The sequence below is a fragment of the Erigeron canadensis genome, chromosome 4 (assembly GCF_010389155.1).
Source record: "Erigeron canadensis isolate Cc75 chromosome 4, C_canadensis_v1, whole genome shotgun sequence".
Classification (NCBI taxonomy): Eukaryota; Viridiplantae; Streptophyta; class Magnoliopsida; order Asterales; family Asteraceae; genus Erigeron; species Erigeron canadensis.
In genome coordinates, this window is record NC_057764.1 from 44,605,221 (window position 1) to 44,630,435 (window position 25,215).

At 32.7% G+C, this 25,215-nt stretch overlaps 3 protein-coding genes across 3 annotated transcripts; 2 read left to right on the plus strand and 1 right to left on the minus strand.

Moving 5' to 3' along the window:
• The first annotated feature begins 11,829 nt into the window (after positions 1-11,829).
• Positions 11,830-12,969, plus strand: LOC122595707 (cytidine deaminase 1-like). Its single transcript, XM_043768131.1, has one exon. It carries the CDS (start codon positions 11,973-11,975, stop codon positions 12,885-12,887), a length of 915 nt encoding a protein of 304 aa, XP_043624066.1. The 5' UTR covers positions 11,830-11,972; the 3' UTR covers positions 12,888-12,969.
• Positions 12,970-13,517: 548 nt separating this feature from the next.
• Positions 13,518-14,336, plus strand: LOC122597711 (cylicin-1-like). The gene has a single exon (XM_043770278.1). The coding sequence runs from the start codon at positions 13,518-13,520 to the stop codon at positions 14,334-14,336; it is 819 nt and encodes a 272-aa protein (XP_043626213.1).
• A 98-nt stretch (positions 14,337-14,434) lies between these two features.
• On the minus strand, positions 14,435-16,472 carry LOC122597830 (uncharacterized protein At4g29660). The gene is made up of 3 exons (XM_043770403.1): positions 16,266-16,472; positions 15,439-15,647; positions 14,435-14,819 (listed from the first exon to the last, which is right to left on the minus strand). The coding sequence occupies exons 2-3, from the start codon at positions 15,619-15,621 to the stop codon at positions 14,709-14,711; spliced, it is 294 nt and encodes a 97-aa protein (XP_043626338.1). The 5' UTR covers positions 15,622-15,647; positions 16,266-16,472; the 3' UTR covers positions 14,435-14,708.
• Positions 16,473-25,215: the final 8,743 nt, after the last annotated feature.

Sequence of the window (25,215 nt, forward strand, 5' to 3'; positions counted from 1 at the left end):
CGCTTCTGCTAAGAATGTTAGCATGTCGTAGTCATTATGGTAATAATAGTCCCATATATTTGATGTAATCTTATTTATTTTTTCAGTATCTTTCTGAAAACTTTGTCTATAAACTAATTGTTAAAAGCACAACTATATATAATAGTTTAAGTTTGTTGACCCAACGAGAGCAAATAACATGTTTTTCTAGTTGGCGTTGGTACCAAAATCAGAGTATCCGCATGAGTATTGAGTTTATATATGGCATGGTAACAGAGTATCCGCGTGATGCGACGATGACGACGAATGATGATGGACAAGTAGTGGTGATGGCGGCTAAAGATGAAAATTTTAAGGGACCAAAGGCGGTTCCAGCCCTTCCAAAAGCTTTTATTTTTAATACTAATTTTCTTATATATCTTTATAAATAAATTTTATATCACATATTAGTCCCTTTAACAAAGCCAGATTTTATGTTTCATTGAGTTTTGCCCCTCTATAGTAAATGTTCAAGTTCCATCACTGGTGGCGGCGGTGACAATTAGTGGTTATGGAGGGACGAGTAGTGTATGTTCTTTTTTATTTTATTTTATTTTATTTTTAGAACAGCGAGTAGTGTATGTTCTTGATGTAAAAGAAGTGGTGTAGTTAACTTAGTAATTAACGGCTGATGTTATAAATTAATTTAATTAAGGATATAATACGTATTATAAGTAAATATTATAGTTTCACGGTTCACCATGTCTGTAACTCGATCGTTGGTTTAAACTAAACGCTTAGATTAGAGGCACCTAAATAAGTAAAAAACATGTGTTGGTTATAATTTCAAATTCGTCATTTTCTGTGTGAATTAAGAGATTGAAAAAAAAATAACAATAACATTGATCTGGGCAATGGGCATGCATTTCCAAACCGATTGGCAATTATAACAAAATATTTGATGTGTACAAAATATTGTTATTTGAACACGTTACGCGTAGCTGGAGACTGGGTTGGTTTAAACTAATTAAAGATGGAAATATTAAGTTTTGGCATTTTCATAAGATTTAGATGGATCATAATTCATAATAATGGGCTTGTCAAGATAGTTCGATTACGTCTGAAAACTTTTCAATATGCATCAATGTTAAGTAAACAATAGTTACTCGATGATATGGGCCCAAAACAAAACACGGCTCGTTATAGTCATATACTCATATGACATGCCCAAAACCGTTTTTTGGAGAGACTGGTTCCAAACCGAAAACGAAATCGATTTTGACCAAACAGGATTAGTAAAAAGGTTGACCGGTTTCTTTCAGTTTTTTTTTCTCAAATACCAAAATTGAGCCGATATGAAACAGATAAAAATCGATTCTAAACACTGAAAACCAAAACCGGTTTGGTACCAACGGTCTTTCCAAAAAGTGGAACCTGTTTGGGAGAAATTGTTTTGTTTTTCAGTTTTTTGGAAACCGGTTCCCCCAAAACCGGTTTTTTGGAGGATGTCTAGTCAAATCTATACTTATCCCCTTCGTGATTAATGATTTTCATGGAAATATAATTTCCATGTAAATCTCAATTTTAAAGTACCATTTTTCAAATTATCTAGGTAGTCAGGAAAATGATTGAAACCGGCCACGGAAATGAAATCCTGATTAGGTCGTTACATCAAATTAAAAATTGGTTTGCCATCCTCAAGTCATTTAGATAGGGAAAACTCCATCCGGTTACTTTGTTATGATCAAATGAAAAACTTACGAATGGAAGACCTCACACGCATGAAAAACGTGTTTGTTGTGTTGTCATTTTCGTTTACCGAACATTTATGATAAGCATATGCTAACCGATTCGTGCATCTCCGAGTTTTTTGCACAAGTTGCATGTCAAAAAAAAAAGAAAAGGAAACTCTATTATAGACTGTGATGCCTTTCTAGTTTCTAGTAAGATTATTTTGTATGAAAAAGATTAGAAAATGATAACATTAAGACCATGACTTTCTGTATATAATATAACTAGTGCTTAGACCCCGTGCGATGCACGGACAACTTTAAATAATCTTTCTTAAACTTCATTTTAAGATTGTATTAATGAATAAATATAACTGAGTTGGACATAATACAAATATTCTTATGAGTTGATTAATTTAAAGAAGAAGAATGTTAGATATACCTTGGGATTTATTAATGATACACGAGGACTTAAAACGCGTACATTGCACGCCGGAGAGAAATTATAAAATTGGTTGCCCATAGTAGGCGCATATAAGAAGGATTATGTTGGTTACTTGGATGTGATAGGTATTATGAATTTTCCCCCACTTTGATATATAGACTCACATGGATGCGCTATAACCTTAAATAATTTCTTTAACACTAGTTCAAGCATGCATGTAGCGAAGTAAATGTACTCCTATTACAACTAATGACCATTTTAAAAAAAATTAATGACTTAAAATGCATAGAAAAGTCATATTTAGCACTAAAATAAACCAAATATACCTCATAATTTTCATCACAAATTTGATAGGCTGTTCTTTGTATAAGATTTGAAATTTGTTGATCATTCATTTTAACTCCAATAGCAACAGTGACATCTACAATCCTAACTTGCACATTAAACCTACCAAAAAAAAAACAGAGATACAATTTTACCACACAACTTAATGATTATAGAGTTTTAATATGAAATATAAATATATACATAGGATTGATGAGAACTCCTTCCTTGTTACATGAACAACAAATCCACATTTTGTTGTCCCTTAAAGCATCAATAATGTCGACTTCATCAATGTAGAGATCGGTCAACTTAACTTCTTGAGAACAGTTCACACATTCCATTGAATAGCATAACTGGTCAGTTGGAATAAAACCGATTGTTGCAACAACAACAACCACTTTATCAAACTGTCAAAATGAAAATGTTTATACATTAGAATGTTAAAAAGCTAGTTATAAATTCGAAAGAAAGTTATGTTAAAAAGTAATTTAATCAAAAAAGAAAAATTCACAAACAATGAATACTTACATGTTCGTCCATCAGGATCATCTCAATACTACCTATGTTATTAACATCTCCATATAGAGGTTGTTTCCATAGCCGCAAAATTCTAACCGTTATCGTACATGGCTTATTATTTGGACGCAAATTTCTAATTGAAACATGGTTTAGTGAAGCCATGCTGAAATTGATCTGTCATGTGTTTACATTTTAATATGTCTTAAAACTGAATGGAAGTGGCCTTATATAGACATAGACATGCAAGGAAGTAACCGCCACAAGCAATACACGAACGGTTATACATTTAAATTTTCGAAAATTTGAACTTCTTGAAAGCATAACTAATTCGTTTTCGAAAATTTGAACTTCTTATAAAAGTAACTAATCCGTAGACCTTCCTAGGAGCAATATTGTAATGATTTTTGGGCTTTCTTGCATTTTTAAGCATGCCACATAGACAATAACTAACAAATTTTGAAGTGAGATTTATATAATGTAAGGATAACTACTTAAGAATTGACTCGAATGTGTGGCGACTTAAGCCATTAATTATATTATATTATCGAGTTTTTTTCCAAACTAATATAATAAAAAAACTTATTTACCAAACTAGTATAGTTTCAAAAATATTTACCATTCTAGTTAAAACCTTATTAAACATTAAATACAACTTGAAAAAGGAATCCGTTGGCACTTTACGAAGACCATACTATAAGTTTGTAACATATGATACAAGACTACTCCAACAACTAAAATATGACATTGGTCAATCCTCATGTACCTACACTTGAGATGTGACCATCATCATCAAAACTTTTTTAATATGATACCAAGTGCCAAGAGAATTATAGTTCAAATGAAATGATTTCAAGTGTCAATATTGAAAGAATTTTTTTCAACTCAAGAACAAAATTATTTTTACGCTTAGAATATGATTTTAACCAATCGTTATTAACTTGTAAATTATTTTCATCTAAACTGGTGTAAGTGGAAGATATTTCGATGTTACCATATGATATTTCATCTCGATAATCTTGTGTTTCACTTTCATCCTCAATTTCATCTTCTTCAAGAACATCATCCATATTAATTTCATCTTTTAAAGCATGATTAACATCGAATTTATTCGCAACAGCAGCACGAGATATATATTATATTGAAAATTTTAATTTGGGTCATGTAAAGGACCGTGTTCAATTGGTTCATTGTACTAGTTGCCGATAAAAACATCACAATAAAGATGAGAAAACACACAAAAAAATAAAATAAAAAAATGTCACTATCAAATTTGCTATGTGTACTTAATTAAACATAGATACATGGGAAATATTACAATTGTTACCACAAGACAATCATTACAGAGAAAAAAGTTTTTAAATCTAATCTAGAAAAGAGATGGAGAATAGCTAATGAATGGGTTTAGTTTAAATTAAGTTTTAACTAAAATGGTAAATAATTTTAAACTATACTAGTTTGGTAAATAAATTTCTCTATTATACTAGTTTGGAAAAAAACTCTTATATTATCATTGGGTACAAAAATGAAGTCAATAAACATAAAATGGATGATTTTACCATTAAATTATGTGAATAAGTGGCAATATAAGGTCGCTCCGTTCTACTTGATAAAAATATCATCCAAAATTATCAATCACTCGTGGTGGTTCCGAGTGAGACTAGTGGTCGCCTAACCACAAATGCTTATCATTAGGCTTAACTTTTGGTCAACTTGTGGTGTTGTGATCGATGCCATGAGATGGTTGGCATCATGAGTGAAAAGATGTCACACAATTTATTTATGAGATTAAAAAGAGACTAAATTAGTCTTTCTCTTTCCATTTATTCTCTGTTCAAAAATGGACTTGCATATAGAAACGGAACTTTTAAACATTGAAAGCACAGGGATCTTCTCGTTTTAGTAAATTTACCTTTTAGACAAACATGAAACATGTATGTCATTTAGAGATTTTAACTTATAAACTTTCATAGTAAAATATACACGACTTGCGAAATATTCATTGATATGTTTGATGATCAAAGAATTGTAAGTTAGTTATCTGATATCCAAGAGAAATATAATTAAATGTAGAACCAATTTAAAGCAAAGATATGAAGCAAGACAAATTATTATAAAGTTGGAAGATGCTTGAAGTTCCAAAAGTGTTTGACAATGATATGTTGTGGTTGTTTTTTATTCTATCCAATGATAAGTAAATAATGATTATAATAATTATATTTAATATTAAAAATTAAAAATGAGGATAATGCTTGAAAGCTTTCACCAACTACTAAATATGTCACCAATTCAAATTTTGCGAAAAAACAACACGACTAATCAAATTTTTATAAATATATACCATTTTTTTTAACAGCAAAGTTTTATTTACAAACATAATATTTCGACAAAAAGCTGAAAAAAAATATACATCAATTAACTAGGATTACATAACCAAGACCGCCAAGAAAACTTTCTTTTCTTACATCTATTAAAAAACCACAAAAATGGCATCAACACTATTGATTATATATACACACTATTTTAATTGAGTGTTTTTCAGTTATCATCCAATACTTGATAAATTCATAATTAAAAACTTAAAATCACAATGTGAAAGCAAAAACCGCAATATATAAAAAAAAAATCAAAATCGTGACTAGAAAGTCAAAATCACAATAACAAAGTACACTTTCCTGTTTTCGAAACTGCGAGTCAATTTGCTAAGCCCACTCTGGCTCAGCCGCACCACCCAAGGTGCGAGCCACCCGAGAAGCAAGCTCAACAGGAGAATCCAGGCTATTCAGAAAGAATTACAACAATTCCTCGATCCTGGCGAAGTGTAACCAATTCGAATTTTGATGTTGACATGTCGGTGGTTTTTAGCCGTAGGCATTTTGTTGTCCGCTTTAGCCTAAGAGGATTTCTGATCGAAAAAAAAGTTAGAAATGGACAGAGATAAATTTAGATTTTGTGAAATTAGACGCGACATAAGTCATTTCCGCTTCCGACAATCATTCTCTTTTAGTCGATGGACTGTTGAAAGACTAAAGGAATGGGGGAATGACTACCTGTGATAAAACATAGGCCAAGAAAGGATAAGCCGCAAAAAAGAGGGCAAAAGAAAAGAAAGACACCCCAGATTAAAAAAAAGGTGGGGAAGGGCGTTGCTATCTCAAACTGGCATTCGAACCCACAAAGCCTAGTCGCACCACCATTATGCTATCGTATATAAAGATTACGACTTCATTTAGAAAAACTTTCAATACAAATAGGAACCCGATGAGGGGAGTGGGACAATATTTAGACCTTGGCTGTCACAAGTCAATCTAGAAATAAGATTGGACGTTATTCTGGTTCGTATCAATGTTTGAAATTCTGGGTGATGAGATACGTTGCAGGACTCGAGTTTTCCAAGATAGCAAAATATTGCAATAAAAAAAAAGGAATATCGTAATATTGACTTCTAATTTGGTTCCCTTTTGTTGCAAAATTTAATATATATCATTGTTAAGTTATAAATATCATTTTGTCCAATTAAATTTTAAAATATCATATATACCATTTTTATTACCCTCAAATATCAAATATGTCATTGTTATGTAAAAAAATCATATGTGCCCAAATAAATTATTAAATATTATATATAGGGTCATTATGTTCGAAATATATCTAACATGTCATTAAAATATATCAAATACTTTAAATTAACATTAAACTTTAAAATTGCATTTATCTACTTTTTCTTTAATTTATGATTTTTTTTTCTTGCATCAAATGTTGCGGACTGCAGAGGCTAATTACTATGCAAAAATAAGAACATCACCCAGTACTTAATTATATATCATGAATCGAATTGAATAACGAATTTAAAAATATCAATGAAGTTAATTATGTCAGTAACATTGAATTAAATTTACACAGTTAGGGAAAAAAATATGGATTAAATTATAAAAGCAAGAGAAAAAACGTATGTAATTGTGATTTCTAAATTTTTTATTAATAACTTTAAAGAACTTTTATGTTTTAATTTAGAATACATTAGTTTAATTGGGCATATTGGGTATATTTCAATGACATATTTGATGTATTTCAAAATTAACAACAAAATATATAATAATTTAAAATTTTATTTGGCGATATTTAATAGGAATGACATATATTTGATATATTAGCTAATCAACCCGCATATTATGCGGGTAGCTGAATAAAAGTTGTTAAAAATACAGTTTGTTAAGAAGTCAAATTATATAAATCACATTTGTTGTATTAAAAATCTGATAATAAATTGATTATTTAATTCACATACTTCTAACTTCAAAATAAAATTACAATAATAAATTTTAATCTACAAATTTGTTTTCTATTTCAATATCAACCCTTTTGATAACACTTAATATTTCACTTAAGTTACAATGACATCGAAAAAAAAATAGTTATGTAATTTTTAAAAAATACAATGAAAAATTTAATTAATTATACGGGTTTTGATTTTTAGTTTCTATTCCTCCAAAATATTTAAGTAAAATAAAAATTTTCCATATACTAAAATTATGTTAAAATCATTATATCTTGAAATAAGTTTGAAATTGTTTTGTTTTGTCTATTTTTTTGGATGATGTCATACAAACGTTAAGATAATATATTGACATATTATGGAAAATTCTTTTTAGTAAAATGACATCATCACAGTCTTCTTTTATTAATATAAGAGATTTCAATGACATGTTACATATATTTAGAAAATAATGACCCCATATATAATATTTAATAATGTATTTAGGTTCATATGATTTTTTTTTTCCTTAACACTGACATATTTGATATTTGAGGGTAGTAGGAATGACATATATAATATTTCAAATTTTAATTGGGGGCAAATATGATATTTTTGGGCAAATATGATATTTTGTAACTTAACAATAGCATATATGAAAGAAATTTTTTTTTTTTTGTCTTTTTTGTTGTAGATTTTAGTTTTATTTTCTATATTGCATTACAGTTTTATTTTTTTATTTTTGTTTTTTTTAGCTTTTAGTTTACTATTGTGATTAGGTTGTGTATTTTGAGAAAACCAAAAAAAACTTTGTTAATATATATATATATTTATAAAAGTTTAGATAGTCGTGTTATTCTTTATAAATTTATTAGGGTTTTATTAATGACAGCCCAGTATAAACTAATGCAACCTATTTATCATTTTCCAATTATTTATATAATTTATTTCGAATAAAATCCAAAAGTTGTAATAAGTGATTTATTATTGTTATGCATACTTGCCCAATTACATAAAAAGATTGCGTTTAATTACAGAGTTTTTATTTATTTTTTTGTTTTTTCGAAAAGATTAGAAACGTGATATTTTATTAGAGAAACCAATTACAAAAAAGCTTGGAAGACTTAATTGATTCTTTTTATTTTCGAGTTTGAAAAATATAACAATCTTGCTAAACATAGTGTATTCTTTACTAGTGCTCAGACCCGTCCATTAAACGGGTAGTTTCAAGATATATAAATTTTATAATAATTGTGAAACAAAAAGTGTATGATCAATATCACAACTTAATTAATACGAAAGATAAAGAAGAAACATATGAAAATTAACTCAATATCACAACTTAATTAATACGAAAGCTAAAGAAGAAACATATGAAAATCAACTCCATGTAAATATTGATTATAGTTTACCTATTTTTTCCAATTTTAGTTAAATAAGAAGAGAAACAAATAGTGTATAGTATATAATTTGAAAAATACGTACTAATTCATTAGAAATAATGATTAAATATGAACAAAATATATAAATAAAAGAACCTTTTTGGTAATCGATCACAGCGTTTTATTTTTCGCAGTAGGTTTTTTGTTATGGTTGAGAATATAGGTGGTATATATATAGAGAGAGAGATAATAATAATAAGATTTTTTTAATTAAAGATCGGCAATTTTTTATTAAATAAATATTAAAAAATAGAGGATTAATAAGGATGAAGTATTAGGCTAAAGGAGGAGGATTAGGAGTGCCAAGTGTACTTTCAACCTCCTTTTTTAGTTATATTACTAGTGCTCAAACCCGTCAATTGGATGGGTAGTCTCAAGCAATATAAATCTTATAACAATTGTGAAACAACAAGTGTATGACCAATATCACAACTTAATGAATACGAAAGCTAAAGAATAAACATATGAAAATTAACTCCATATAAATATTGATTACAACTTACCTTTCTTTTCAACTTTAGTTAAATAAAACGAGAAACAAAAAGTGTATGACCAATATCACAACTTAATCAATACGAAAGCTAAAGAAGAAACATATGAAAATTAACTCCATATAAAAATTAATTCCAGTTTACCTTTTCTTTTTTCAACTTTAGTTAAATAAAAAAAGAAACAAAAAGTGTGTGACCAATATTACAACTTAATGAATACGAAAGCTAAATAAGAAACATATGAAAATTAACACCATATAAATATTGATTTCAATTTACCTTTTTTTTCCCCCAACTTTAGTTAAATAAAAAGAGAAACAAAAACCTTTTTGGTAGTTGATCATAGTTACTTTTTTTTGCCGTAGGTTTTTTTAATAATAAAGATTTTTTTTATAAGATTTTTTTATTAAGCGTCGGCCATTTTTTATTAAATAAATATTAAAAAATAGAGGATTAATAAGGAGAAAATATTAGGCTAAATGAGAGAGATTAAGGGTGTCAAGTGTACCCTCAACTCCCTCTTTTAATGATATTATAGATAGATATAGATTCTTTATGCATGTTCAAATTATCAAATAAATTTGTAATACATTGGAAAAAAACGAGAATATGTATATTGTAGAGGCGTAAAATACTTAAATCAAAGCATAAGTTAAAACTTGGTCAACAACTATATATGGAGTAATAGTTTTTTTCAGAATATTATTATTCGTAGTTTCTTACTATCAAACGATATATATGCAAATTAAGAATACAAACTTACACCTTGTGAGCGAGTCTGTTGTATAAAACAAAATAAAGGTTATCAGATACTAATTGTTGTTTGTTACGGAGTATTTAACAAGGCTATAATCTAGCGTTACAAACGTTTGGAGCTGTTTGGTTCTCATAAATGGGTGAAGATTTTCTCAAATTAATTTCAACTTAAGGGTCTAAATTAAAAAAATATCCATTATTAGATTATAATCAATGGTCAAAATTTAAAATTATATTTTAAATATTGAGCTTTGATTGAAATTCAATGGTCAAAATCTTTCTAACTTAGTCAAGTTGGGTAATTTGAGGTAAACATCTCCCCTCATAAATTATGAAATTTGATTTTTTTTTTCTTTTGTCATGTCACGTTACAGATTCATTTACGCTAATTTTTTTTTTAATTCTTTAGAACCAAATGACACCTTAGTAAGTGGTAGTTGATTTTTTATTTATTTGCTTTTTTTTTTCAATTCTTGATATGATGGGTGTGTTGGGCACAAAAGCTTGAAGCTGGACTTGTGGTTAGGGGTTTGGAGCTTGAGTTTAGAAATGAGGCTAGGAGCTGGGACTTCTATTTCAACCTTTCTTCTACCAACTTTTATTTTAAAGACTTTTCGGGGCTTTTAGGAGCTTTTTGGGGCTGGGGTTTTTAAAATGTAAAATGTATATCCAAACGGGGCTAATATGTATGGGAAATAGGTTTTACTTCTGGTTATTTTTACACTTGTGTGCATGGTTATAACAGCCAGTCTAGTACTTTACTAGGTTGCCTAAGCTTTATTGATTTATAATATAACTAGGAATGAGCTTTTTACTGAATGATATTTTATAAGAGAAATATACGTACTAATCAAATGTGTAATGTTAAAAATAAAATGTATACAAATCATTGTGAGTCAAAAAGCCAAATATAAATAAAATGTGAAGATTCACACTAATTTCATACCATGCCAAATAAATTTCAGCTAATTTCAAACATGTACTAAGCTATATCCATGCAATTATAAAACGAGATAAGTGATAACGAACGTTTTTGGAACGTTGTAGGGCCCAAAATGGTCGTCGATTTTCCTTCATCGAAACACCACTGGCTTTCTCCATCTCTCCTAAACTTCCCCCCGGTTTCGGCCCGAGCTTAATGAGTGGCGGTGTTACCGATCACACCGACCATTTGTCGATCCTTTACCGACTCCCACTCCATTCGTCTTAAACATATCCAGTTATTGCTTATTTTTTGCACATCATGAAATTCATTAACCTACTGTGGCCTCCATGTAATCTTCCCCTTCTTTTAGTGTATTGAGATTAAGGTAAAATGAACTTAGTGTGTTTATTCGGTAGAATTAACCAATTTGCAAACATGATCAAAGTGTTATGTAAATTGGGTTTCTTGTTGGAGACGATCTTGGTATGTTTGATTGAACTTGTTTGGTAGGCTGGAATCATAAGGAATAAAGAAGTAATTGATAATGAAAATAATGAGAAAGATAATGAGTATTTAAAAAAAAAAATGAATTATGTTGTTTGATACAAAAAAATAATAATAATAAAATTTTAATTAATAATCTATATTAACACATATAATATCATTAAACATTTTTTTCCCCATTATCATCAATTCTCTACAATTAAAAAATGAAAAGAATGGAAACCATTTTTACTTATTTATTATCGATTCCATTATCCATTGTAACCATTAACCAAACAAGATAAGTGCGTCTTATTTTCTTTCTCTTCTTTTCATCCTATTGTACCAATAACTTCTATTGAGATGAATCATAAAGGTAACAATATAACATTACAAAGTATTTCATTACAAATCATCAAAGGAACATATTATTTTCATTCCACTTATAAATAGTTAAATCCACTGCATAATTTAGTCATGTTTTTGCTTTAGTCTACCAAACACGAACCGGCTTAGTATAACTTTCAATCCCTATATAGCACGTCACTCCCATCCTCCATTCCAATCTCCCTCCCTCCCATCTTTTCTGATCTCTCTCTTGATCACACATCTTAAAAAAATAATAAGCAAAATTATCAAAATCAATGGCAGCCAATAAATACATAATCTCAAAAGCAGAAGCTGAATCCATGGCCAAATCAAAAGGCTTAACTGTCCCACAACTCCTTCCATCACTCGTTAAACAAGCTCAAGATCTTGCTCGTCCCCCAATCTCCAACTTCCACGTGGGCACCGTCGGCTTATCCTCCGATGGCCGGATCTTTTTCGGTGCTAATATTGAATTCCCAGGTTTACCCCTTCATCATTCTATCCACGCTGAACAGTTTCTGATCACTAATCTCGCCGCACACGGCGGCGGCCCAAAGCTTCTTTACATGGCTGTTTCCGCCGCCCCTTGTGGCCATTGCCGGCAGTTTCTCCAAGAACTCCGGGAAGTTTCCGATACTCAGATCATAATCACGGACGAGCATCCAGAAAACAATGATTATAAGCCCATTTCGTCGATCTTGCCACACCCATTTGGCCCTTTTGATCTTTTGGATCAAGAAATGCCATTGATTCTTGAAAAGCATGACAACGGTTTGTGTTTCAAAGATGAAAACTTTATCACACAAAATGGGAATTTATCGAATTTGGCAAATGGATATTGCGAATTGGCAAAAAAGAATGATGGGATTTTGAAATTGGAAGCTCTGGAGGCGGCGCGTGGCTCTCACGCGCCGTACAGTGGGTGCCCGTCAGGGGTGGCATTGATGGATTGTGATGGGAATGTGTATAAGGGATCTTACATGGAGTCTGCGGCTTATAATCCAAGTATGATGCCGGTTCAGGCGGCGTTGGTCGCGTACATGGTGGCTGGAGGCGGTGGGTATGAGCGGATCATGGCGGCCGTGTTGGTGGAGAAAGAGGGGGTGGTAGTGAGGCAAGAGGATACTGCTAGGTTATTGTTGAAATATACTTCACCCAAATGTGTGTTGACAGTTGTTCATTGTGTGTAATTTGATTGATCTAAGATTATGATGCAAGATAATTATGGTAATTGATCAACATGTTAATCGAATAATTATCCATCTGAAATTATAACTTACCAGTGTACAACTTCAGATAAAAAAAATTAGGCTATCAAACCGTGTTAGTGTTGTATATCAAATGCTTGATGAATCTTGCTTCCCTTTCGATGAATAAATTTAGTGTTAAGTAGAAGTGTCGCCTTTTCTTTAAAAACCACAAATGAACGTTTATTGTACGAAGATTTGTTTACCATACAAGCTTTGATGTTTGAGATTATGGTACCTGCCTTAGCTAACTCACTCTCATCACACCAAGAAATAAGCGAAAGAAGGCGCTATGTGATCTCGTGTTTATATGTATAATAGAACCGGAGCTAGTGCGTCTAAGTTACAACAATAGTAAGTCTAAACTGATTTTACAGTAACTCAACCAACAGAACACATATAGCCACTAATAAATACTCCGTATACCTTTTCCTTTTTAGTTTTATGGTAACCCTTGGTTTCTATTTTAAGAAAGAATTAGCTATATTCACGCATTGCCAATCCTTCATGGTATAAAACCTCCCTCCAACCTTGTTCCTCAACTTCCACCCATTGTCTCTAATAAAAGAGGCAATGGCTCTTGCAAAACAGACGCTAATTTTAATCTTAATTTCCGCCCACATCATTCTTGCAACATGCAAGGATGCTCATTCTACACCTTTAGCCACACCGGATGCGAAACCCACCAAACCGGACACCAAAAAGGAAACCAAAAAGGCCCCTTTGCCCACGCCCGATGTGAAACCCACCAAACCGGATACCAAAAAGGACACCAAGAAGGAAACCAAAAAGGACAGTAAGAAGGAAACCGAAAAAGACACCAAAAAGGACACCAAAAAGGAAACCAAGAAGGATACCAAAAAGGGAACCAAGAAGGAAACCAAAAAGGACACCAAGAAGGAAACCAAAAAGGATGAGAAGGAAACCAAAAAGGACGAGAAGGAAACCAAGCCTTCTAACCCTTCTGAATTCTCATTTCCTGACATCAAAGAAGCCACTGATAAGGCAAAAGCTGTAACCAAGCCTGAAGTGGCTAATGTGGTGTCGAAACAAATGCAAGCTGTGCAGAAAACTATTGATGAATTCAATGCATCACTCAAGAAGCGATTAGATAACCCCAAATCATCACCGGGGTCGAAAGAGTGTGTTTCAGAATGTGATGAGGTCTTTGGGGCCGCCATTGATGATATAATGAAGACTCTTGATAGCCTTGAAAGCCAAAACCTTGTAAAGGCTAATTTTGATATTAGTGCAGTCGCCACCAATGTAGACACCTGCAATGATTGCTTTAATGAAATGTCTGGTGGTGATCAAGAAGTGAAGAAGCTAGGAGATTGGGTACGCAAGATTACCGGGGATGCCCTTGAGGCTCTCCAAAAAGCCACCTCTTAAATCATATTTATAAACACACTAAAAAAATAAATTCTAGAAGCATGGTTTCATCATTATCTTTCCTGATCAAGCAAGAAATTGACGTACCATACACAATATTGGGATGAACGAGCTCCTACAAATGAATATGATCTTACAAAAGAAGCTTTTGAGTCCTAAGATGATTATACCTAATAGCCATATTAGAAGGTAACATATATCACTGAATTATTTAAACAATGCAAAGAAAATAACGCAATGTAGTTACTTACTGTTTGTACAGATTATGTTAGCTAGACAATTAGACATACCAAGATCACTGCATATGAAAGGAATCAGTAGCATCTATAACGTTTTTCTTCCATCATTTGAGCTCCATTTAAGTCTTGATTTTCACTTGTTGGGTGGAAGAACGGTTCCTTTGTAAATCTTCCAAGGCCCGCCATAGAATTTTGGTCTCATAATTGGCACTGCCTCGCCGGGATGCTCTTCCCAGTACTTCTCCTGTTCAATAAAGGCCAATAGAAGTTAAAGAAAAACTATTAAAAATCGTGCCATCCTTTTTTAAATGAGTTTTAATCGGCACACTCTGACATGCTATTAGACAATTTGTGAGATAAACATAGTAGAATCCAATTTACATTAATCCGACTAAAAAAAGGCCTTATGGTTAGCTATAATATAGAAAAATCATTATGATGTTCTTGGCTCAACCTGGGACAAAACTAAGAGGGCATCTGAATGTGATTTTTGATAATGGCTACATGATATTGAATTCCGAGAAACAAATAATCAATTGTAATAAAGCATGCTATAGGAGACAATATTTGGATGTGCATATATTGCTTAATGTTGTAATGATCATTTTCAATGATCTTGGTTGTCAGTCGGGTGTTCTACAAATATTCAAACTTCAAGTAAAATACGATTACAAGTATACAAGTACTTTTAACAGTTTAGCCCGCCCTTTGATAATATGTTTAGTTGCAACTTAGTATGAAACTGATTACCTGACTCCTATATTACCAAAAGAAGCATAAGTTTATTACTTAATTGTAACTTGAAATTGCAACAGTCAAATAACTATTTTCGAAATGCAAATCCAAACAACCCCTAGGAGTACCTTGTAGAGTTGCTCGGTGATTGCAGCTCCAATGACCCCAGTATAGAAGGCACATACATAGATTGTAACAAGAGGTGTAAATGATTTTGGACGCTTGAACGGATCAACCATTGTCCAAAGTACTTCTTTCTCCCACTTAGTGTGCAGGTAATCAGCATATTTTCTCCACAAATAAGTTGCCATTCCCAAATATCAAAAACTTACCTGATCTGTAACAACCATAGTTTAAATGTAAAACTCTAACAGATCCAAATAAAATAAAGCTTAACATGTTCATTGTTAACAACTCAAATGTATTATCAAAAATGCAATATGTGTACATGTGAAAGGCCACTTATATGATCCGGTTAAGATTGAAGTGCTGAACTTTTTTTAGCTCTTTAATTTTCCTCATAGTTATGCCTAAACTAAAAACTGAAGCTTGAAACTATAAAAAAACTTTATGAAAATTAAAAAGATCAAAACTTTAATAAAATAAATTCTTCAAGAAGATGCCCAATCCAATTCTAAGCAAAAATACCAGATTCTTACACCAATCCAACAGTTGGGGTTTCTTAGATAAATATAAGGACATTTGGGTGAGTTGAGCATTTATACAAACAGTTGGTGTGCATACATACAAAACAAACATACGTATATATGATATTGAATCAAGAACTATACCAATCAAACAAATGGAAACTATTAATTCTTTCAGCATTTGGAGTTTCTTGAAAACCCACAAAATGCAAAGCAAATTATGGTTTTTACTAATTATTGTGTAAGTAAAAAAAGTAACTTTTCTAAAATAAAGTAAGAGATATGTAGATTAAGAAAAGAAGACAAACCGCCGGAGAGACTTAAGACACCGGCCAGTCTGATCGGCCGTTTAGTAGACTGGAGATCAACCGCTAGTTTTGCTGAATTTGCTCTGCTTAAATCTTTTTCTTTTTATTCGGAATTTTTTGCATTAATAACGTGGTGGGTTACTGGGTTTAAACGAGATGTCGAGACCACACAAACTATTCGAGCACAGCTCAAGCTACTTCGGTTAACCTACTCGAAAAGCTGACAAACTTAATCGAACTTGTGCTATTTTATAATTTTAATTTAAATATTCTGCTATTTTATAATTTTACTCAAACAATTTAAATGTTCAAATTTGACTTGTTGATTTTTTTTCCTCGAACTTTGACTGTAAATATATTTGTTTACATAATATAATACCTAATGAAAGTTATATACTTATATCAATGAAAAATACATGTAAAGCTCAATCTATTTATATACTTTACATCAACTATTGTATAACACATACAAAATAATTTACGGTCAAAGTTACAAACAAAAGATTTCAAAAGTCAAAATAGTACATTTAAATTGGGACGGAGGGAGTATATTTTTAGATAATTATTATCCTAACGAGTCAAGATTAATCGAGTTGGGTCAAAAGTGCCAAATTGAATTTGAAATTATCGAGCTTATAGGGGTAATTTGATTTAAAATTCAGTATAATACTTGATTAGTAAAGCAAGCTCGAGCTCGAGCTTGAAAAGGAAGACTCGGTCGAGCATGAGTTGAGTTTTATAATCGAGTCAAGCTCGAGCATGTTGGGTTATATAACTAATTATCACAACAAATCACAAAGCACGCAACGGAAGACAAGATCTATGTAGTTTAATTAATTAACCAAAGTATAGAAGATGTACCTTATAATGGAGAGATTGAAGACAAGAACAAGGTTTAACTTAACCTCTCTACGACTGCACACTCAACGGTGGAACGTATGTATGCTAGTACTTGATCACGAACAACCCTTTGTTTAAAGCCGAATACCTAGCTAACTCGAAAACCCTTTTTCCTAGCTAAGAGAACCGAAAATCAAAACCCTTTGTGGGTTGATTTTCGGCCGAGAGAGGGAGAGAGAAAAGAGGAGAGAAAAACTCTTTGGATTTAATTGTATACAAAACAAATAAACATAGGTTTGTATTTATAGGCTTAGGAAACTTAATGACCAAGTCTTGAGGGTTTTGAGGCCCTAGTCGACCCCCCCCCCCCCAGAACATTGTAGAGGGGTTTCCTAATTGTTTCCTAATTCCAACTCTTCTCCGTTAAGTCCGTTAGTTAAGTACCGTTAACTTTTAACTCTTTTAACGAACCTCCGTTAGTTTTTCGTGATCAAATTAATTAATAAATTACATTTAATATATTAATCAATTTATAGTTACATTCACGTTGAGGTGTGACCCCGTAGGCTTAAATACTTTTCGGACATACGTTCATTTTACGTGATCATATTCCAACAGCTCCCACTTGAACTCGTAACGAATGAAGGTAATAACATTGGTAAGCGTCTAGCAACACCCCAATGCTCCCGAAAACATTTAAGTACTGTTTAAATGGTTAAGTCATTTATTATCCCTTTGTTCAGATACCTTTGTTAAATATGAATATGGATCGAGATCATTTCATAATTTAACGATTATGTTTCTCATTCTATAACTAATTAATGATTACCAAATATAATCGAGAACAATCTGGATTTATTTGGGCACGGCCATGCAAACATCTTAATTAGTCCTAATGAGGGCGCCAAACGGTATCATACTTCAATTTCAAATTGAAGGAACAAATCCTATATTGACTACACGAGTCAGTCATCATATTTCACGACGCTTTCTGAAAATAGCCCTTTATGTACCCCCTTATTCAGGTGAGTTAGAACTATATCAAGTAAGTGCGATTCATATATGCTGACCTACTTGTATCTCAAGTCAAAGGATCAATAAAAGTAACCACTTGCGAATTTCACTTAATGACGATGATCCATAAAGCGATAATTCGTTAGTGGGGTAGTCCAATATGCATCTGCTATGGATATCATGTGAGTTTGGTGGGATCCATCCATTACATATTCCAAGAATATAACCAATCACTCACATTTGTCTTCGTTTAATTATATTCTCATATAATTAATCGACAATGGACAATTTAGAATATTCAATAATATATAAAATATTAAATGAAATATTCAAGGATTAAACATGCAAATATAGGACACAATTTAATATTGAATGAAATCAAACATATCAAGTACTTTATTTCATTATGGAAAATATAAATTGGTTAACATCCCTTATCCAAATACCGAAACAACAGATTTACATGAAATAACTAGCTAATTTAAGTCCTATGCCATCGGCATGCCTTTCAAGCTTGGGCCTAGAAAAAGCTTTTGTGAAAGGATCAGCTAAGTTAAAATCTGTGTGAACTTTGAGTAAATTGATCTCTCCTAGTTCGATCTGCTCTCGAACATAGTGATATCGTCTAGCATAATGTCTGGCACCTTTCTGAACTCCGGGTTTGTTGGCAATGATTAATGCACCGGTATTATCACAGTACAAATCAGTGGGTAATTCATTTGAGGGGATCACGTCGAGCCCGCTAATGAACTTCCTTATCCAGACTGCTTCCATTGCGGCTTCTGAGGCGGCAATGTACTCAGACTCTGTTGCAGACATGGCGACTGTGGTTTGCTTCTTGCTTTTCCAGTCCACAGCTCCTCCGTTTAAAACGAAGATGAATCCTGATTGAGACTTCGTGTCATCTTTATCAGTTTGAAATCCAGCATCACAGTATCTGGTCACTTTGAGCTCTAAGTCTGGATTTCCTCCATACACCAAAAATATATCTTTAGTAGCTCGTAGGTACTTCAGAATATTTTTAACAGCAATCCAATGGCTTTCACCAGGATTCTGTTGATATCGGCTTACGATGTTTTGCGCGAACGCCACATCGGGTCTAGTGCATCTAACCGCATACATAATAGATCCTACAGCCGAAGCATAAGGAATTCTACTCATACGCTCCACCTCACTAGGCTTAGAAGCACCTTGTTTGACAGATAAACTAAGTTTTTCTTGCATAGGTATAGACCCACGCTTAGAGTTCTCCATCTTGAATCGCTTCAAGATCTTATCAATATAAGCACTCTGACTTAGTCCAATTAATCGCGTTGATCTATCTCGATAGATTTTGATTCCAAGATTGAATGCCGCTTCTCCTAAATCTTTCATGGCAAAACACTTTCCAAGATGGGATTTAACATCTTGCAACATCGGAATGTGTTTTCCTATGATTAATATGTCATCGACATACAAGACAAGGAAAGTAACATTACTCCCACTAGCTTTGCAATATACACATGGCTCATCGGGATTTTGAACGAAACCAAACTTTTTGATTTCTTCATCAAACCGTTTATTCCAACTTCTTGATGCTTGCTTTAGTCCATTAATGGATCTTTGAAGCTTGCATACTTTGTTGGGATGTTTCGGATCAATAAAACCTTCCGGTTGATCCATATAGACTTCTTCATCCAAGTAACCATTAAAGAAGGCAGTCTTAACATCCATTTGCCATATCTCAAAGTCATAGTACGCAGTTATGGCTAAGAGAATCCTAATAGCTCTAATGTCCGCAATTGGAGAAAAGGTTTCTTCATAATCAACACCGAAACGTTGAGTATAACCTTTCGCCACGAGATGAGCTTTATAGGTGTGTACATTTCCATCCATGTCAGTCTTCTTCTTGAAGATCCACTTACACCCAACAGTCTGAGCATTTTGTGGAAGATCAACCAAGCTCCAGACTTGATTGTCTTTCATGGATTTCATTTCCACCTTCGTAGCTTCAATCCATTTGTCAGATTCTGGATCTGATAATGCAGCTTCGAAATTGGGAGGCTCATCGAGATCTCCAACAACGTCTTCTTCTACCATCAGACATATTCTTTCGGTAGGACGTCTTGTCCTTTCGGACCTACGAAGTGGAATCGTTTCATTATCATCGACTTGAGGTTCATCACTTTGAACATTTTCCCCCCCAAGTTGATGATTGCTAGTATCTTCAGAAGGTGACACATCTTCCTCTTGAGTCTCATCAAGTTCTACAATCCTCCCACTGTTCTCTTGAACTAACTTCTTTTCAAAGAACTCAGCATAATGAGCAACACGAACAGTGTTTTTAGCGGGATCATAAAAGTCGTAACCCATCGTTTCCTTAGGGTATCCGACAAAGATGCACTTAGTAGTTCTGGGTTCAAGTTTGTCAGGCGTATCGCGCTTCACAAGTGCCTCACATCCCTAGACTCTTAAGTAAGACAAATTAGGGACATCACCATGCCATAATTCGTATGGTGTCTTGTCAACCTTCTTGGTTGGAACCATATTGAGAATGCGTACAACAGTCTCTAGAGCATAATCCCAAAACGAAAATGGGAGAGTTGTACGGGTCATCATTGATCTCACCATGTCTAGCAAGGTTCGATTTCTCCTTTCAGACACTCCATTATGCTGAGGAGTGTATGGAGGAGTAAGCTGTTGGACAATGCCACATGCTTTAAGATAATCCTTAAACTCTTGGCTTAAGTATTCACCACCTTGATCCGAACGAAGAATCTTGATGGATTTACCGAGTTGATTTTCAACTTCATTCTTAAACTCTTTGAATGTTTCAAAGACTTCATGTTTATGTTTAAGCAAGTAAACATAACCATAACGACTGAAATCATCCGTAAAAGTAATTAAGTAGCTAGCTCCTTTTCTTGACACATGTCTAAATGGGCCACAAACATCGGTATGAATGAGTCCAAGAAGATCTTTAGCCCTTTCTGGCGTATGCTTAAAGGGTTTTCGTGTCATCTTGCCGGAAACACATGACTCGCATTTATCAAATGATTCATCATTCAATTTTAAGATCCCTTCACGTTGAAGTCTTTCAATGCGATTTTTGCCAATGTGTGCAAGACGACAGTGCCAAAGATAGGTAGAGTCCAAGTCAGTCTTGGCTCTTTTGCTAACATTAAACATTGAATTATTTGAAACACAATCACGCATATCAATTTCATAAATACCATTAAAAGCAATAGCATCAAAATAATGAACATTATTTTTAGAAACTGAAATACCAATATCATTAAAAATATTAATGAATCTGTTGTCTTTCAACAAAGAAACTGAAATAACACCTCTAGTAATAGAAGGTGCATAATGACAATTGTCTAAAACAATAATTAAACCGGAAGGAAGAACTAAATGAAATTCTCCAATTGCTTCAACAGCTGCTGGTAGACCATTGCCCACTATCAACTGCAAAGCTCCGGGCTTCAGTTTCCTCCTTTTCCTAAGCCCCTGTAATTCATTACAGATGTGAGTTCCACAGCCAGTGTCATAAACCCACAATTTACGCTTAGTTAAGGAAAATAATTCAATTGTGAAGATACCTGAAGTACTAGCGCCGCTAGTATTCTTCTTCTTCGAGTTCAACTCGGCAAGATACTTAGGACAGTTCCTCTTCCAGTGCCCGACTTCATTACAATGATGACAACTCTGGTCTTTAGCCGGATGCTCTTTCTTAGCTGGAGGAGTCTTCTTTGACTTGGAAGGGTTTGCAACTTGCTTGCCCTTTCCATTGCCATCAGCTTTGCCTCTAGCTCTTCGCGATCTTTTAGCTTTTTGGATCCGACCCCCTTTGATCATAAGAACATTAGAGTCATTGGCCTTTTTAGGAATCTTCTTCTCAAATTCAATGAGCATAGCATGGAGTTCATTAACACCCTTTTTCATAGAGTGCATGTTATAGTTTTGCACAAAACTCTCAAATTCATTTGGAAGAGATTTGAGAATCATGCCAACTTTAACATCTTTATGATAAGCATACTCCATTGATTCCATTTTGTCAAAAATGCTCTTCATCTTGAGCACATGACTACTAACTGGCTTTCCAGATTCAAGTTTCATGTCATGGAGTTCCACGACATTGTCGAAAAGTTCCACTCCGGTTTGTTTCTCATATAAAGATTTCACCTCGCTGATCATATCATATGGAGTGTAAAGTTCGAATTGTTTATGTAGCTCAGGAGACATGCTTGCAAGCATCAAACAACAAACTTCATTGAATCTAGTGTACTGAATTCTATAGTCAGCTTTTTCAGCTGCTGTAGCATTTTCAGCCGGTTCATTAGGCCATTGTTTTTCAATGACATCCATACGTTCTTCAACTCGCAGAACAATTCGTAGTTGACGAAACCAGTCATTGAAACTTGATCCAATAAGCTTTTCTCTTTCAAACATTTGCCGAAAAGCATTGGTGTTTGTGGAGGGATTCATCGCCATCTACAAAACAGATTAAGTTCAAAAATCAGTATTTTCGATAATCAGTCCTTGAGAAATTAATTACCCAAATGTTTATGGAATAAACAATTAATCTCATCAAGGCTAGGATCCAATCGACATGCAACCATTTCATCAGTTGATCTGCTAGAAATGATTGCACTCAAAAGGTAAGTGACGATCAGTAATTGCATTACAAGTGCAATTCCTAGAAAGTATGAGACCTACGTAAGACACTCGATTCATCAAGCGATCTTTTGTAGTCATGTTTTGTCCCATCTTTTGCCACGGGTCAAGGTCTCACCGCTTAACTCGCTTTAAGTCGTCCAACTAAGAACGTGCAAAATTGACCACCACTGTGTACCAGTGAATGGGTTTTGCCATGCAATCGTTATTTCACCACTGTGTACCAGTGAGTAAAACAACGACCCCATGTGTCCTTGACAAATTGGATGGCAATGACTTAAGTTTATTGGGTCATACAATTTAACATGTGATCAAAAGGTTATGTTTAGGAGATTCATGCATATCTTCTAAACATAATATTTAATAAAATCATTTGTATAGTCTTAGCAACACAAGAGAGCTCGGTAGCTCTATTTGAACGCACAAAGAAGTTTTAGCCCTGTTTCTGGTCCGATTCAGATTTCGACCAGAACTACAAAGTTTTAGCCCTATGTGTTGAGAATCTACAGTTCAAAGCACGACCTCTAACTCATTACGGATTAAAAGATATGAATTTTTTAGTAAACTGTCGCAAAACAGAAAGTTTATACGAAAAATTCACATTGTCACACAATTAATTATACAATTATCTAGCATAATTAACCCTAATGATCAAGATTTCATATCAATATATCTAAGTAAGAATCATGAATGATTTGCATGAAAAATTCATGATTTTTACTTCTTTTTAACAATTAAAATTAAAGGTACAACACATAATTACATACAATTTATCACATAAACATGTAATTTAATCAAAACTTGGATTAGGAACCCTAAAAAAAATCTTTTTTTATTTTTTTATTTTCTGGAATAAATTTTTGAACCATATATATATATATTAAATAAAACCTTTTTCTTATTTAAATAATGTAATTAAATTACAAAAACAATTTAACCATATATATATATATTCGAAATTTTTGAAGATCAAGAACCCTAACCCCCTTCAAGTTTTGATCTTTTGGTAATCAAAAAACATACATAGTAGGCTCGTGATACCACTGTTGGGTTATATAACTAATTATCACAACAAATCACAAAGCACGCAACGGAAGACAAGATCTATGTAGTTTAATTAATTAACCAAAGTATAGAAGATGTACCTTATAATGGAGAGATTGAAGACAAGAACAAGGTTTAACTTAACCTCTCTACGATTGCACACTCAACGGTGGAACGTATGTATGCTAGTACTTGATCACGAACAACCCTTTGTTTAAACCCGAATACCTAGCTAACCCGAAAACCCTTTTTCCTAGCTAAGAGAACCGAAAATCAAAACCCTTTGTGGGTTGATTTTCGGCCGAGAGAGGGAGAGAGAAAAGAGGAGAGAAAAACCCTTTGGATTTAATTGTATACAAAACAAATAAACATAGGTTTGTATTTATAGGCTTAGGAAACTTAATGACCAAGTCTTGAGGGTTTTGAGGCCCTAGTCGACCCCCCCCCCAGAACATTCTAGAGGGGTTTCCTAATTGTTTCCTAATTCCAACTCTTCTCCGTTAAGTCCGTTAGTTAAGTACCGTTAACTTTTAACTCTTTTAACGAACCTCCGTTAGTTTTTCGGGATCAAATTAATTAATAAATTACATTTAATATATTAATCGATTTATAGTTACATTCACGTTGAGGTGTGACCCCGTAGGCTTAAATACTTTTCGGACATATGTTCATTTTACGTGATCATATTCCAACAGAGCATTAGTACTGTGTTTCATTGATTTCGTTCGATTACACCCTGAGTTTTTTTTTTATTCAAATAATGTATTTTAATTTTAGTTTTATTCTTATTTTTCTAAACTAAAATATTCATGTCATATATTTCACGTATATTTTAATTTCTATCAATTTATGTCATTTTCATATTTCAACTAATATTTTTAAGCTATTGCAGTATACAATTAATTTATGATTGTTTATATATTGCATAGCTTGATCTAACCATTTCCCTACCTGATTCTTACAAACCATTTTATTTTTGAAAAATTATGACGGGCTAACGACATATCAGTCCGACAATTTCACACCTTCGAATATATACGTTGACACTATGAGATATTCTTTGTTATATGAGACACATATCATACATTTCGTACTTTAGTTAGTTTCTTATACTCATAAAATATGGTCTATAAATCTACATTTCGTTGTTAATCCATTTTCACAAGATAATTTCAAACTTCATATCAAATATTTAATGAGAGTAATAAACAAAAATGAATAATGTATTTTTAATGGCATGAGCTTAAAAAACATTGTTTTCGAGTATATCTAATCCGAACTTATTATCTTTTATATTAATAAAACAAGATTGTGATGATGTCATTTTATTTCAAACAAAACTTTTTAATACATAATCTTAATATTATTATGATATTATCTAATCTATACTATATTA

Excerpts from the sequence above, each read along its gene's own strand:
- LOC122597830 (XM_043770403.1), bottom strand. The coding sequence starts at position 15,621 with ATGGCAACTTATTTGTGGAGAAAATATGCTGATTACCTGCACACTAAG. Across the intron at positions 14,820-15,438 it reads TCACCGAGCAACTCTACAAG|GAGAAGTACTGGGAAGAGCA; the intron begins GTACTCCTAGGG and ends TTTATTGAACAG.
- LOC122597711 (XM_043770278.1), top strand. The coding sequence starts at position 13,518 with ATGGCTCTTGCAAAACAGACGCTAATTTTAATCTTAATTTCCGCCCAC.
- LOC122595707 (XM_043768131.1), top strand. The coding sequence starts at position 11,973 with ATGGCAGCCAATAAATACATAATCTCAAAAGCAGAAGCTGAATCCATG.